Here is a 17,230-nt window from a genome sequence, read left to right on the forward strand (position 1 = left end):
AAGTGTTAACCTTGTAATGGTTCGCTGAATATTCTTCTTGAGATTCGCGTAGGATAGATTGCCAAAAGACTATTACTACTGCTACTACTTTCTATATCATTTTGTCAAGACTAAGCCTTTCTTGGGGATCCAAAATTGCGTGTTGTAAAGACAATTTGTGACTTCAATACACTGGTTGAGTTATTCTAAGGAAATAAAATAATTTTCTCCTTGGAATTGAAAGGGCAGATTTAAGCCCTGCATGTTCAGTTATTTGTTCTAAGGTCAATTGCATACCAGAGATATGGCAGATCTTCTTTCTGTTTTCTTCCTGCTTTCTACTTTGTTTTCCTGTCATTCTTTCTCGTATCACTTGTGCACTGATTTGAGTCTCTCCCTAACTGTCTCCTCTCAATCTATTTTGTGTTAGCATTCCAAGCTCGTCTTTTTGTTCCATTAAAATTTATTACTTCTGTTTCTGAATTTTGATGCAGGAGCTCCGCTTAAGCTGGAGAAGTCACTCAACTTTTGCTCATACACTGGAATTGCCTGCTGTGACTCTGCCAAAGATTTGCAGGTGCATAAAAGCTTTCAAGCTTTGAACGTTTCTGATGCAGCATGTGCTTCTGTCTTGAAATCTATTTTATGTTCAGTAAGTAAAGCACCGGACCTCAGCTTTAAGATAGTACTACATTCTGGTCTGACTCTATTCTCTTGGAAATCTCCTGTGTCTCTTTTTCCCGACCCCTCATTCAAAATGAATCAAATAAATTTTGAATCCCCAGTTTTCTGAACTATGCTGGTGCTTCAGTATCATTTCTGAATATTACACAACTCAAAGGTTTGCTGTAAGTTAAGATGACAAATAGAAAATCTCATTCAATGATCTGAACTAAAAGCAAGAAGAAAAATTAGCTAAATACTAAGATTATGAGGTATTAGCAACCCCTTATAACTGTCTTTTTACTATAAAGTCCACTTTGTACTTCAAATATTCATGTCCCAAACCAGATAATATATTCATTTAAGCAAACAAAATTTGGTGTCTTTATATCAGAGGGTTGTTTATATCCTCACATTTTGTTATGCATAACATGAGTCACCGTCATGAATGGCCAAGGGAAATAAGGAATCAGAACTGGTGATTTTAATTTTTTCAAAAGAATAAAATTAAATAAATTCTCCTACTTATTTACTCTGCTTTCAACAAGTGGGAAGCCATGATTAGCTCGTTTACTCTTTAATACATACATTCTGTCTATGCTAATAGTTTTTTGTTCACAATTTCAAGCCTGTAGTCAATTTTCTGCTCAGCTATATGATGTTAAGTCAGGGCTCAGAGAAGTTCCAGTTCTTTGCAACTCCACAGGAACACATAAATCACCTCACTTCAGCACTGGTGCTTCAATTGGCTTCTGTCCAAAGATATGGGATATATGTGGGAATATATCCATATTGAATCCTCCATTTGTGCAATCAAAACAAGGCAGATTTGGAATCAACTTAAGTTCCTCTCCTTCGAAGTTAATGGATCAATGGCAGTCCAGGAAAGATTTTTGTGAAGCATTTGGTGGGCCTTCAGATGAAGGTGAAGTCTGTTTCGATGGAGAATCTGTTTTGTTTGTGCATGAAGAAGCTCCTCAACATCCAGAAGGCCTGTGCCTTGAAAAAATAGAAAATGGGGCTTATCTTAATTTGATACCACATCCAGATGGCTCTAATCGTGTCTTCTTGTCCAACCAAAAAGGTAAGATATGGTTGGCAAATGTTCCTGATGTTGGATCAAGTGAGGTTTTGGGGACTGTTGAGTCCCAACCGTTCCTAGACATAACTGATCAAGTGCTCTTTGATAATGAGTTTGGTTTAATGGGAATGGCATTTCACCCAAACTTTGCAAACAATGGTCGCTTCTTTTTGTCATTCAATTGTGATAAGATGCAACACCAAGGGTGTTTTGCTAGGTGTTTATGCAACATAGACGTGAATTGTGATGCCTCAAAGATTGGTGCTGATAATGGGATCCAGCCATGTCAGTACCATAGCATTATTGCAGAATTCACTTTCAATGGCACTGCACCAAAACCTTCCATGGTACACGTTCACACGTTACTGTTAGTTTGTTTCTAAAACCTCTCACCATATGATTCTAATGGAATTACATTAAATGATTTGTTTTTGCAAGTCAAAAAGAGCAAATCCTCTGGAGGTGAGAAGGATAGTAACAATGGGTCTGCCATACAGGGGAGGTCATGCAGGACAGCTTCTTTTGGACCTGAAGATGGGTATCTCTACTTGACAATGGGAGATGGTGCACGCAAAGATGATCCTTACAATTTTGCACAGAATAAGAAATCCCTACTTGGAAATATATTGAGATTTGACATAGATAACATTCCTAGTAAGTATTTGTGGACCAAAAGATATTTTTCTTTCTTGAGCCATCAACTATTTGTTTTATCTTTAAATTGTCCTTGATGCAGAATATGCAGAGACGTATAAAACGTATACGCCTTTATAGCTATATGCTTTCAATTATGGTTTCCAAATGAAGATATTTATTTCGTATGATCAGTTTAGAAAACTCAAAGAAAGTACATAACAAATAAATGTACCAATGCAGTTCAGTTTCCTTCCTTCAATATGTATATTTAACTTCATGAGAAGTTCACGGTGACTTGTGCATTGCCTGGCATGTCAACCAATAACTTTACACATAGGAAATCTTTTCCCTTTATATCTACTATTGATGCTTTTGTGCTGAAAGTTAGTTACGTATGGTTGATGAATAAATATTTGTAGTTTTGCCGAACTATGATGCTGAAGTCTGGAACAATTTTGTCATTCATGTTTTCAGTTTACTGGGGCTAGATAATAAATGTTCTTGGCTTCGTAATATATATCAGAGAGTTAGGTCGTGATGATGCTAAATAATCTAACACTAACTTGCCAAATGACCAGGTGAAAAAGAAATAAACGACCTCGGTCTGTGGGGAAATTACTCTATTCCAAGAGATAATCCATATGTAGAAGACAGGGAACTGGGGCCTGAGATCTGGGCCTTTGGATTTAGAAATCCTTGGCGCTGCAGTTTTGATTCAGAAAGGACTTCCTACTTCCTCTGTGGAGACACTGGACAGGTTTGGAGAGCATGTATTGTCTACTTCATATATTTTTCTCATTCAGATGTTAATTCTTGATTCTATTCCAAGATATTGATGTAACTATTTGAGAGTTTCAATGCTATTCGTGATTGCTTCTGAAGTCAGCAGTATTGATCTTTGCTCCTGAAAGTAAGAAAGAACTTTTGAAATTTTAATAGGATGGTAATACTATAATTTCTGAAATCTTAGCATGGACTGCATCCTACAGATTAATCATTCTATAGACTGTGAAGTACATTATTTCAGCACTGAACATCAAGGACTTCAGAGTTCGATCTTGAATTCTTTATTTCTCTTATTTACCTATTACCAATTAGTTCACTTTGTGGCTCATTTACCTCTTGATTGCTAATGTTCCGAATAGGATCAATATGAAGAAGTTGATATTGTCACAAAGGGAGGAAATTATGGCTGGCGGGTATATGAGGGACCCCTTCCTTTCCATCCACAACTTTCTCCTGGAGGAAGTACCCCTCCTAGTCCTATAAATCCTATCTTTCCGGTAATGGGTTATAGTCACTCTGAGATAGATAAGAATCTTGGATTAGCCTCAATAATAGGTGGTTTTTTCTATCGGTCATTGGCTGATCCATGCATCAATGGGAGGTTAGAACTTAGTCTTTTAAGCAATTGTGTGTTGGTAATGTCTTTTAACCAAATGTTGTTCTCCTATACGCATCGAAAGTTTCTTTACTTGTGTTTAATAACCATCATGATCCTAATTTAAAATTCCAGGTACATATACATGGATTTGTATGGGGAAGCTGTTACGAAATGTATTTTTATGATGATTAAAATAAAGTAAAGAGAGTTTTTTTGAGAAGGAAGACCAGAGATACCAAGAAAACCAGGTGCTGGACATTAGAGAAGATATTTTCTCACACTTACACACAGACTTGTCTTGCCATACATTACTTAAAAAACTGCAACTTAAGTCAAGGAAAACCAACAACGAAAAACTGAAAATCTAGTGCCATGATCTGCACATTCTAAGTCTGGTACCTAGAATGGGATAACCAGCCACTACATGAAATGTGGTCAAGCACCACAACCAACTTTTAAGCATTAACTGTAAAATAAACATAAACAATAAGTAAAGCTCCACTGTTGACACTGTGAACAACTTCAATGCTGAGACAGGAACCACTCTCAACACACCTCCTTGGTTCCTGACTTACAGACTCCCAATTTGGCTCTCAGATAAATGAATTTTTCTTTGCTTAATCCTTTAGTAAGGATATCTGCAAGTTGATCTTCAGTGCTGCAATGCTCTACCTTGATTTCTCCATTCTTCACAGCTTCTCTAATGGAATGAAATTTCACTCTGATGTGTTTAGTGCGACCATATTGTACAGGATTTTTGGCAATTGAAATGGCTGACCTGCTATCAATGAACAGAGTAGTGCCCTCTATTTGTACGAAACCCAAGTCTCCAAGCATTTTCCTTAGCCAAACTGCATGGTTTGTTGCTGAAGCGGCTGAGATATATTCAGCCTCTGCTGATGATTGGGCAACCACCTCCTGCTTTCGAGAATTCCAAGAAAAAACAGCACTACCAAATGAAAAACAAAATCCATTCGTACTCTTGGAATCATCCAAGCATCCAGCCAAATCGCTGTCACAATATCCCACCAGCTCCTTGCTTTCTCGTTTTTCAAACTTGAGTCCATAGTCCACAGTTCCCTTAATGTATCGCAGAACCCTTTTCAAAGCTAAAAAATGAATCTCTGAAGGAGCTTGCATATATCTGGATAATAAGCTTGCTGTGAACATTAAATCAGGCCGTGAGGCTGTTAAGTATAGTAGAGAGCCAATTAAACTTCTATAAGTTGAATCAACAGCTGCTGGAGCTCCATCATCTTTATTAAACTTTGCACCGGTAACCAATGGAGTTTCCACCATTTTACAAGCTTCCATGCGAAATCTTATCAGCATTTCACAAGCATATTTGCGTTGATGCACAAATATAAAATCAGAAGCTTGATGAAATTGCAAGCGCAGAAAATATGTTGTTTCCCCCTAGTCTGACATCTCAAATTCTTGTTTCATGCTTCTTTTGAAATCATCAAGAACCAACCCACTAGGACCAGTGATTAACAGGTCATCCACATAAAGAGAAATAATGAGCTTATCAGAAAAAGTTGAATCACTTACATATAATGTAGGCTCGTTAGCACTTCTGATAAAGCCTGGAGACTTTAAATATGTGTCGATTCTATCATACCATGCCCGGGGAGCTTGTTTGAGACCATACAATGCCTTCACAAGCTTGCAAACTTTTCCTTCATTGCCAGGTTCAGCAAAGCCTTCCAGTTGCTCGATGAAGATGTCTTCAGATAATGTGCCATTCAAAAAAGCTGACTTGACATCCATATGCCAGATTTTCCACCCTTCTCTTGCTGCTGCAGCAGTGAGTAATCTTATTGTATCGTGTCTGGCCACTGGAGTGAATGTTTCCCAATAATCCACCCCATAAACTTGGGAATACCCCTTAACAACTAACCTGGCTTTGTATTTGTTGACTGTTCTATCAGCATTCAACTTTGTTTTAAATATCCATTTTACTCCAATGATATTTTGATCTACTGGCCGATCAACAAGGACCCAAGTGCCATTTTTCCTGATCATTTCCATTTCAGTCTCTATGGCTTGTCTCCAATTGTTATCTGCTGATGCTTCTTCGAAATTGGGAGGCTCAACTATAGCAGTATTGCATCTGCTATATATGTCTTGCAATGTTCTTGTTCCTCTAACTGCTAAACTCTCATCTTCAATGTCTTCTTCATGATTCTGTTCATTCAAAACTGCATCATCAAAGAAGTTCACTTTCTCTGAAATTCCAACAGCATTCGTTTCCCAATTCCATCTACTTTTCTCATCGAACCAAACATCTCTACTGACAGATATTTTCTTGCTTTGAACTTCGTAAACCCGATATCCTTTGGAGACACTACTGCAACCAAGGTGAATACCGATCTCTGTCTTGTAATCTAGTTTGGTTCTTTTCTGTTCAGGAATTTGCACATAACAAATGCACCCGAAAATTCTCAAGTGAGTCATAGAAGGTTTTTCTCCAAGCCAGATTTCATGAGCATTACGATTTTTGAGACTGCTTGAAGGCAAGATATTAAGCAAATTCACTGCATTGCTTGCAGCCTCTGCCCAAAACAACTTAGGCAATCCTTTCTCATGTAGTAAACAATGTGTCATCTCCAATATGGTCCTATTTTTCCTCTCACAGACCCCATTTTGCTGAGGGGTGTATGAGATTGTTAACTGGTGCTTAATTCCCTTTTCAACAAGATAACTTTTGAAAGTATTCGAACAGAACTCTGAACCATTATCAGTTCTAAGGACTTTCACCCTTTTTTCAGACTCATTCTCCACCAATGCTTTCAAGCTCTTAAACTTCTCAAATACTTCTGATTTATTCTTTAAAAAATAAATCCAACAGTATCGAGAAAAGTCATCAATAAAAATGACATAATAGATGGTACCACTTAGTGAAGCAGTATTAACTGGACCACCAACATCAGAATGAACAAGTTGCAATTTGTCACTTGCTCTCCAAGAACTTGAAAGGGGAAATGGCATACGGCTCTGTTTGCCATGTATACAAGTGCTGCAAATTTGCTTAGGAATGGACATACTCGAAAGTCCTTCAACAGTGTTAGAATTAATCATGTAACTCAAAGATATAAAGTTTACATGTCCTAACCTTTTATGCCACAAGTCAGCATCAATTTCTTGACCAACACAGGTAGTGTGCTCGATTTTCATTCAGTCAATAGAGTAGCATCGATTTTTCATTTTGACAATCATTAACTCATCACCAGATGGATCAAAAATTGTGCAGAATTTTTCTTTGAACAAAAGAGTGTAGTGATTTTCAGCTAGTTGACCCACACTTAGAAGATTTTGTGTCACTTCAGGCACATAATGGACCTCTGAGATGTATTTGGTGCAGTTCATTGTTTCCACAGCTACTGTTCCTATTCCCATAATCTTCAAATAAATCTCATTTCCAATTCTAACTCTTGCCTTGAAGTTTCTGTCAAGCTTAGTAAAGAGTTGATCATTCCCTGTCATGTGATTGGAGCACCCACTATCTATGAGCCAAGTGTTTCTTTCCTCATCATCTGCAATCTGAGCCATAAAGAGTTGTTCTTCTGTTGCATCTACTTGTTCTGCAACTGCTGCCTTTTCATCTGTGTGACTATTCTTGGCCTTACAAACCTTTTCAACATGACCGAATTGGTTACAAGACCTACACTTAACATTAGGCCTGTACCAACAATATTTAGGAGTATGATTCCTTTTTTTATAGTGCTGATAGGGAGGAAATTTATTTCTCTATTTGTTTTGCTTGCCATCACCATTCTTCTTTTCTTTATCTCGCCTGATGTTGTCATGTTTTTTAGCATTGTAGTTGCCAAGTCTGAGATCCTTCGTCCTTGCTATAAGAGCAGTCTCAACACTCTCCTCCTGACGAATGGCTCTCCTTTGTTCTTGCGCTAGTAGCGCATTTATCAATTCAGTCACTGAGAGTTTAGACATATCCTTCGAGTCTTCCAATGAGGAGATTTTTGCTTCAAATTTTTCTGGTAAGCTAACCAGAAATTTATGGACAATCCTTCTGTCAGGAAGCTCTTCACCCAATAACCTCAGTTGATTGACAATCTTCAAGACTTTTTCAGAATAGTCTTTTATAGTTTCATCTTCTCTCATCTTTAGCACCTCAAACTCCCTCAGCAAATTGAGCACTTGAATCTGTCTCGTTTTGTCACTGCCATGAAATTCTTCTTTAAGCTTGTCCCAAGCTTCTTTTGGAGATTCACAAGCCATAATTCTTGTGAAGATTGAGTTAGTCACGGCAGAGTGAATACATGAGAGAGCTTTGTAGTGCTCAGCCACCTCCTCACTGTGTTGCTTTATCTGAGTGATGGTTGGATTTGCATGCCTCATAACCGGGGGTTCTCCCCCAACTTCTAAAACCTCCCACAAATCAAAGGCTCGGAGATAAGCCTTCATTTTAACAGCTCATATAGGGTAATTTTCTCCTGAAAAAAATAGGTGGAGTGGAGGCATTGTAACTTGCAGAAGCCATTGAAAAAACAATGAAATGCAAGCAAAAAAAGAATACTACGATGATGCTGGTTTTCACACTTGATGACAAGAAAAATGAAAGAAAACTAGGTCCCTCAAGATCCCTCTTACAGCTCTGATACCATGTTAAGAAATGTATTTTTATGATGATTAAAATAGAGTAAAGAGAGTTTTTTTGAGAAGGAAGACCAGAGATATCAAGAAAACCAGGTGCTGGACATTAGAGAAGATATTTTCTCACACTTACACACAGACTTGTCTTGCCATACATTACTTAAAAAACTGCAACTTAAGTCAAGGAAAACCAACAACGAAAAACTGAAAATCTAGTGCCATGATCTGCACATTCTAAGTCTGGTACCTAGAATGGGATAACCAGCCACTACATGAAATGTGGTCAAGCACCACAACCAACTTTTAAGCATTAACTATAAAATAAACATAAACAATAAGTAAAGCTCCACTGTTGACACTGTGAACAACTTCAATGCTGAGACAGGAACCACTCTCAACAGAAGCTATCTGGGCAGGGAGTGAGTATCCTTTAAACAGTGGCGGCTTCACTACTTCAAGAATTCCTTTCAGATGTGCTCGTGACACTCCAATCCCATGTGTCATCACAACAGGAAGTTCTTCCCCTTCCCTCAGATTTGTGTTCTCACTTACCGAAGATAACAGGATAGATCTTTATATCCTCACAAGCACAGGCGTTTATAGAGTTGCAAGACCAAGCCGTTGTAACCTCAAATGTTCTAAAGAAATTGTTGCCAATGTGACTCCAACATCACACTCTTCATCTTCCGTAGCTATCAATGGCTTGAGGGGTTGCAGATTTATTGGTCTGCTTGTCTTCTTTGTACTAGTACTTAGCTTGTAGAGATACGGTACCTGTTTTACACTCTGCTTAAAGGCATTAATTTTCTGTATTTACATCAGATTGCTTTTCTATTAAATCTCAAAACCAAATCCACGTCCCTAAGAAACTGCAGGTGTCATGAAGTTTATATATCAGATCTCTTTTCCAGGAAAACAACTAAACTAGGGCAGTTGTCCTGGATCAAGCATTTGCACCTTGAGGATAAAGTGGCTTATCATGCATTACATTAATGCCATGGAACAGTTGGGAAAGTGTTCCACCTACTCTGTCAAAAGCACTAAAAAAGTGCAGATTACTGCAATTACTTTAGCTAGGGAATAACATTTTGCTGACTTTTGTACATGATGTGCAATTTGGGGAAGAGATCATAATTGAAAAACTATGAATTGTTCACAAAGAAAAGCAGTTTTTCCTCAAGGAAGCTCCTCATTTGATATTCCCCCATGTTTTGAGTAGCTATGCAGATATGGAATTGCATTTCCTTGACAAAGTAGGTGAGCGGCCATTGATTTATATGATGAAGCTACAGATAGTATGAAGCTATGGAAATTCTATGCCTAATGCTAATACCATCGTTTTTCCATTCATAAGATATAAAAATGAAAGAGAAGAACAAATTACTAGATTAATAGATAACTGGGAGGCTAAATCTGCTTCATTTGGTCAATGCTTATTATTTTAAAAGATGTTGGTTGTTGATGACACATGGGATTGGAGAAGATCGGATGACATCAAAGTGTTGGAATACAAAACATGGAGACAAGTCAGTGTTTGTTAAGATATCCCAAGTGATGAATGGAGATATGATGCTCTTGCTACTGTCCTATAATGTCATGCAGTTTTAGATCTATTTGTCTTTATCATACATACAGGACATTATTATCTGTAAGACATGGTCTCTTTATGCTTACATATATGATATATCATCACTTACATCATGGGAACTACTCATTGATATCGATATTGATATAAATATTATCTTCAAGGAGACATAATGGCATAATTTGTAAATATATCAAATATCATGAATACTTATTTTTGGTCTTTTCTCCAACATAAACCGCATTGGACGGTACGTGTTTAATATTTTATCGAGGAAATATCGGTAACAGTTGCAATATTTTTGTGTTAGAAAGCAACACCGATTGAAGGTAGGGATGTTCAAAAGGTCCATTCGATTGGATATGTATTAAAATTTTAAAAATAAAAAAGTCAAATTTATTTTATGTAAAAATCAAATCAAATCGAACCGGCTATTATATGTAATTAAATAGATCAAAATCGAACTATTTGATCGGTTTTCAAAAAATTGAATTGAAATAAATTTTTTACAATATTTTACAAAATTTTAAGATAATATATATAAATATAAATTTCAACATGTTCAAGTAAATTTAACAATATTTTAAATTTAATATATATTCTCTAAATGATGTAAAAATTAAAAAAATAGATATTAACATATATATATATATATGTATAATAATTTAAATTTCTATTAATTTAAGTTCGATTGTTCTAACTGTTTGATTGAAAAATTTAATCATCGAAAATCAAATCGAGTTAACCAAAATAATCAAACTTGTAAAATCCAACACTTTGTAAACCGCTCTGATCAAATCGAAAAACTAAACATATTTCGATTCAGTCAATTTTTTCGATTTGGAATGATCTTGCTCGCCCATAATTGAAGTAATGTCTATGAAAATCATTTAAGTCTCTCATTCTCATGAATTAATTATAAGTGGAATTTTTTTATTTGCAAGGTTCCATAATAATTGAATGGAAGTTTCCTTGCTTTCTCCTTTTTCTTTTACCTTCAAATTTTATCTTGGATCAATTATAAGATCTGAACGACAACTTGGACAAAGTTTGAATTGTTCAGTAGTAATAACTTGCGAGAATTGATAGTTAACTGAAAAGAAGTTACCAAACTGATAAGAGAAAAAAGCCAGCAAAACAGAGGTTCAAGTCCTTGTTTGATGGATTAAATTAGGGGGGTTCGGTGAATGTTTTTAGAGGGAAATAAGTACCCACCAACCATCAGCTGAAGCAGTTCCCGGCCAGGTAAATCTTCTTGTTTTTTCAACTTTCTTTATCCCAGTAAATATGTCATTTGTGTGCCCCAAAGTCAGAAGTAGATTTCAATCCGATTTCTTAAAAACAGACTTGTTTTTTGCCCTGGTCGAACTAGAAAAGAGTTGTGCCGTGGCCCATGGCCATGCCACCACTAAACCAAAAGAAGCAAGTTGGGGTTTGGGTGCATTGATTTTCCTGTCTCCACATTCAAAAGTCGCAGCTTCTTTAAAACACTGAACAAATGTTAGTAGACCATCAGACCCAGACCCTTTGGCCTTCGCATTCATTCATTATTCTCTTCTTTTAGAATGAACAGTGTTGCAATCTGTGATGGATCATGTACTTTTCTCTTGTGTTTCTCTCTCTCTCTATATATATATATATTCAAAAGTCTTTTCTCTTATCTGTTTCTGCTAGTTTTGACGTCATCCCGGTCGTTAGCTTCCCTTCCTTTCTTTCATTTTTTTAAAACCTTTTTTGAATGATAAAATGAAACATCTTGTCAAGTTGTTTTATTATTTATGTTCAAATATTATGACCATGCTTTCGCGCTTGTGGTTCGGTGGTGGTGTTGAGGGTTAAATGCAATACTACACCAATCAACTTAAAAAGGTCCAATTAATGTGGGCACGAGACAAGTTGAACCAACCATGATCTGAACTATCCCAACTTGGTTTTGTGGGCAAAAAGACAAAAAAAAAAAAAAAAGGTGGGTCTTTTCTACTAGTTTTACATTTTTTAAAGTCTCACCCACTCTGTTTGACTCTTAATAAAAAAAGTTCAGGTCAACAAATGCATACTGGCCAATTGATGTCTCAATATCTGTTTGAAAGCCACTGACAATGAATTGGTGACTTTCAGCTCATTAAGTTGAAGGACAAAATGTCAAAAGCTTGTGTTAAAAAAAAGATAGGAATTAGGAAGAAAGAGAGAAAATTGAAATCAAGCTTCCTTCTGGAAAGGGTGGTTTAAAAAATGAAGGTTGATGGAGAAAAGGAGTTCAACTGATGTAGAATGAATAAAAGATTCAAAGGGTATTTGAAAATGAATTTCCTTCTGGAAGCTGAGTTAAGGCGATTTTGATGTGGAGAGAGACAAGGGGACTGCTGAGAGATAGAGTAGATGGAAGTGGGAAGAATGTTCAAAAGCCAGAAAGGAAAACCATTTGTTGTATATAATCTTATTTTGTACCCGAAGTCAACTCAGTAGCATTTCCCTAAAGATGCGCTGAGGTGTAGATAAAATAAAGCGTGTCATAGCAAAAGCTGCATTTCTCTACCAATTTGGTGTGATGGAAAGTGTTTTTGCTATCATCTTCCTCTTCTCCAACTTCCTGTTGCTTCCTTATCCCTCCTTTTCTTTTCCTTTATGTACAAATTCCCGTAAGTTCTGCACCTAAAACTAATAGTTGTTTGTTTCAGTTTCATGGAGTGATTAACCATTTTTATTTATTTTACTACTTCTGCAATTATATGCCTGAATTTCCAATTTTTTTCCCCTTTGTTCCTTTCTCTGCTGTAGGGGCACCTCTCACCTTGAACACCACGCTCAAATTTTGTTCCTACAATGGAAGTAGCTGTTGCAACTCCACAGAAGATTCACAATTGCAGAGGCAATTTCAAGCAATGAATATCTCTCATCCCAGCTGTGCCTCACTTCTGCAATCAGTTCTCTGTGCAGTAAGACTTTCATTTCTTCCATTATTGATATAAAAAAAAAAAGAAAAGAAAAAAAAAACATGTTAGTTCTGGGTCAAATTTCAAACCTTGCATTGGTTTAATGTATAATTCATGAGATTTTGATGTAGGATCTAAAATGAAGCAATTGTAGGGCACTTGCATTCTGATTTTCAAGCAGCTTTCTTTGATTGTAACCTAATTCTACATGTACTCTGATGGGAAATTGGAATATGAGGTTAAAAATCTCTTCTAAAAATTGCATTATTTGCCTGTATATGGCTGTAAGTATAGACTTGGAATCTCCTTTCCGATTATTTGTTTGATCCCTCATGCCCATCAGAAATGAAGATTTTCATGTTGGCAGTTTCCTGTTGAATTCTGGATGGACTGCATGGGTTTATAACTTCATAAAGGAATTCAGTTGCCTTAATAGTTATATTTAATTGCTTATAATACTGTTCATATTTTGTTGGGGTAATAATTCAGATAGCTAGAGTATTTATCATAGGGTTATAGAATTTTTCATTTTTCAAATTTCCCCCTCTTGATGAGTGATGGTTTTGTTTCCCTTTGTTTCTGATGATGTAAAAGATGAGAAAACAAAATCGAGAAGTCTGCAACCATATTCCTGTGGCAACCAATAGAAGCTTCTAATTTTCTCTGAAGAATAGACAAGATCTGAGTGGAATGTTACAGATAAAGAATACTACTATAATTGCTGAACTAGTAACTTGGTTTGTTTCATCGTGACTGCCATCAATTTGCACAATATGCAGATGATGAAAAAATAAAAGAAATATCTTGTATGAATTACAAAAATATTTTCCCGAAGTGTATAAGTAAAGAAAACCTGCTAATGAGCTTGAATACAGCTTCTGTTGTTACGTATTCTCTCTCTCTCTCTCTCTCTCTCTCTGTCTCTAATCAGTTCTCTCAAAAGGTTTTACCAAGTTTACATTCTTTCTATGATTGTCAGAGATGTGATCCATTTTCAGCAAAGTTATTTACAATCGATTCTGTGACCCGACCAGTGCCTCTCCTCTGCAACTCTACTGTTTCAACAAATTCATCTCAGTCTAACCAAGCAACAAATGATTTCTGCTCTCAAGTATGGGATACATGTCAAAATGTATCTATACTAAATTCCCCCTTTGCACCTTCATTACAAGGGCAAGCTGGAGCACCAGTCAATTCAAATTTCACCAAACTGACTGAACTTTGGCAGTCAAAAATTGATTTCTGCAATGCATTTGGTGGAGCATCTACTGATGCATCAGTTTGCTATGATGGCAAACCTGTTACACTAAATGAGACTGGAACTCCTAGTCCTCCACATGGCTTATGCCTTGAGAAAATCGGGAATGGAAGTTACCTAAATATGGTTGCTCACCCAGATGGGTCAAACCGTGCATTCTTCTCCAATCAACAAGGTAAGATTTGGTTGGCGACTATTCCTGAAGTGGGATTGGGAGGAACATTGGAGCTTGATGAATCCAACCCCTTTACAGATCTTACTGATGAAGTTCATTTTGACACTGCATTTGGGATGATGGGTATTGCATTTCATCCAAACTTTGCACAGAATGGCCGATTCTTTGCCTCATTCAATTGTGATAAGGGTAAATCGCCAGGATGTACAGGAAGATGTTCATGTAATTCCGATGTTAACTGTGATCCTTCAAAACTACCTACAGACAATGGTGCACAGCCATGCCAGTATCAAAGTGTTATTGCAGAATATACTGCCAATGGTACCGGATCCCAGCCTTCCTCGGTACACACCTTTCACACTTAAAACTTCTTCCAAATTTTTTAGATCAAAGATTATAATTGAATTATTCCATTTTCAGGCAAAAACTGCTAAATCATTAGAAGTGAGAAGGATATTCACTATGGGCCTCCCCTTTACTTCTCAACATGGTGGACAGATACTTTTTGGACCTACAGATGGGTATTTATATTTTATGATGGGCGATGGTGGTGGTGATGCTGATCCCTACAATTTTGCTCAAAACAAGAAATCAGTGCTTGGAAAAATCATGAGGCTTGATGTAGATGATATACCAAGTGAGTACCAGCTTTGAGTGGTTTATACCAAACCTTTAAACGCTGACATTTCTTATTGCTAGTTGGTAGTTTCTGCTGCCTTATTGCATATATTCTTTGTATATGTTCTCCAACCCTCGTTTCTCCTATCTGACTGCACCCTCCATGAATCAACTTCTGCTTGTTTTACACTGCCTGCCTATGTACAAGTCTTGTGGGAACCTATTAATCTGCATTTATTTTGATAATTTAAGGCAATTAAAACTCTAAACACCTGTTAATTTGTCATTCATGATAATCAAATATTTAGTTCTTTCACTGAACCAACATCAGTATTAAAAAGTTAGATTTCCTTGCATCAGTCAGGTGTTTGCCACTCATTTCAACTGACAGCTCAATATGTGGTTCCAGGTGCAGCAGAAATTAATAGACTTGGTCTATGGGGAAACTACTCTATCCCCAAAGACAACCCATTTAGCCAAGATGAAGAATTGCTGCCTGAAATATGGGCGTTAGGATTGAGAAATCCTTGGCGTTGCAGTTTTGACTTGGAGAGACCTTCCTATTTTATGTGTGGGGATGTTGGCGAGGTTTGACTTTTCTCTTCTAAAAACTATAGACAGGCAACTAATATACTGTCATTAGTTAACCAAAATAAGAGTGTGGATTAAAAAATCTAGGTCCTCTCAGCTCCTATTTTCTGTTTCATACAAGTTTAAGAATGCGAGCTCTGCAGGTTACATAAACATTCCCCTAAGCCCTGCAATAGCTTTCTGTTTTCATTATTTCTAATTTCTGAGAGAATGCACCATAAAGGAGACATGTGGCAATCCTCCTCAATTTGTTATTTCCCACCCTTTTGTCTTAAACATCACATGATGAGAAAATAAATTAGTCAACCTTGCCTGCTGGGAGATTCTTACAAGTTTGATGTCAGAACATTTTAAGTTGCAGCAATGCCTTTGACTTTAATCTGTTGTAGTGGTTAGGACTACATGTAATTGATTACCATCAGCATCATTTTTATTTAAATGAGATTCAACTAAAATTCAGGGTACGTGTGATCAAATTCTGAATTTACTGTAAGTTTATAATTCTACAGGATTTGTATGAAGAGGTCGACATCATCAGCAAGGGTGGAAATTATGGTTGGCGTGTGTATGAGGGCCCATATCCTTTTAATCCTACATCGTCACCTGGAGGGAATACATCTATAAATTCCATAAGCCCCATTTTGCCAGTTATGGGATATAACCACTCTGAAGTAAACAAGAACGTAGGATCAGCCTCAATTATAGGAGGTTACTTTTACAGGTCCAACACCGATCCTTGTATGTATGGGAGGTGAGTAATCTCTGTTCATTGACCAACAAGAAAACGAAGCAGGTGTTTGTTCACAGACAGGACAAAATATTTTCCGGTCACAGCTACTCTTGAAACATTAAGCTTCCTTTTGTTTGTTTCCGTAGGCAGCTGAGGCTACCAACTCTTCATTATAACTGATCAATTCTTGCTAATGTTGGTGGGGGGTTACAGGTACTTGTATGCAGATTTGTATTCTGGTGCTCTATGGGCCGCAACAGAAGATCCAGGAAATAGCGGCAACTTTTCGACAAGCACTATTCCTTTTGGTTGTGCAAGAAAGTCTCCTATACAATGCAGCACCGTGCCGGATAGTGCTCTTGCAGCGTTGGGTTACATTTACTCATTTGGGCAGGACAATAGTAAAGATATTTACTTGCTAACCAGCAGCGGAGTTTACAGAGTTGTCCCTCCAAGTCGATGCAGTTACACTTGCTCCAAGGAAAATGTTACCGCAGTCGAAAGTCCAAGTCCTACTACTTCACCACCATCACATGCAAACCAGTTGCATCCGGCATTCCTATTATCTGCTTTGTTGCTGCTTTTGTATAACCTTTCCTAACGCCATTAGTATGTTCTGGTGAGAGTAGAGACTAGAAAGGTTACTTTTTCTGTGTCTTTGTTATTGTTTTTCTGGGTTAATAAAAGAGATGTAATTTTGGTTGCTTTAAGATTCTCTTCTGGGATTTCGGAACCCCAACTTGCTTGTAGTGCTTTATATTTATATCATTTTTGGTAGAATAGAGGTTCAAAGAAGCGAAAAGGTGGGAGGAGTTTAAAAACAAAACAAGAAAAGAATAAAATTAATTGATTTATAGTGTAGAGAGAGCTACCAACATAATAATGTAGTTTCTAGGATCCATGATCAGTGTTAGGATCTAAGGCGGGTATGACCCACTAGGTCTAAGCAACCACTTTAATCAATATGTATGGGTTAGTCA

General features: G+C 36.9%; 1 protein-coding gene and 2 pseudogenes across 2 annotated transcripts; 2 read left to right on the plus strand and 1 right to left on the minus strand.

Moving 5' to 3' along the window:
- Positions 1–475: 475 nt before the first annotated feature.
- Positions 476–3,963, plus strand: LOC18604567 (HIPL1 protein-like; annotated as a pseudogene). The gene is made up of 5 exons (XR_016025136.1): positions 476–631; positions 1,271–2,070; positions 2,162–2,377; positions 2,938–3,116; positions 3,505–3,963. The product of XR_016025136.1 is annotated as an HIPL1 protein-like (transcript).
- Positions 3,964–4,289: 326 nt separating this feature from the next.
- Positions 4,290–5,042, minus strand: LOC148763678 (secreted RxLR effector protein 161 pseudogene; annotated as a pseudogene).
- Positions 5,043–12,204: 7,162 nt separating this feature from the next.
- Positions 12,205–16,960, plus strand: LOC18604568 (HIPL1 protein-like). The gene is made up of 7 exons (XM_007037109.3): positions 12,205–12,584; positions 12,724–12,881; positions 13,858–14,655; positions 14,732–14,948; positions 15,339–15,517; positions 16,030–16,271; positions 16,464–16,960. Exons 1-7 carry the CDS (start codon positions 12,494–12,496, stop codon positions 16,849–16,851), a joined length of 2,073 nt encoding a protein of 690 aa, XP_007037171.3. The 5' UTR covers positions 12,205–12,493; the 3' UTR covers positions 16,852–16,960.
- Positions 16,961–17,230: the final 270 nt, after the last annotated feature.

This window comes from Theobroma cacao, chromosome 3 (genome assembly GCF_053813885.1).
Source record: "Theobroma cacao isolate CCN51 chromosome 3, ASM5381388v1, whole genome shotgun sequence".
NCBI lineage: Eukaryota > Viridiplantae > Streptophyta > Magnoliopsida > Malvales > Malvaceae > Theobroma > Theobroma cacao.

Coding starts and splice junctions, on each gene's coding strand:
- LOC18604568 (XM_007037109.3), top strand. CDS start 12,494: ATGGAAAGTGTTTTTGCTATCATCTTCCTCTTCTCCAACTTCCTGTTG. Junction 12,882..13,857: donor TGCAATCAGTTCTCTGTGCA/GTAAGACTTTCA, acceptor TATGATTGTCAG/AGATGTGATCCATTTTCAGC. Junction 14,656..14,731: donor CCGGATCCCAGCCTTCCTCG/GTACACACCTTT, acceptor TTCCATTTTCAG/GCAAAAACTGCTAAATCATT.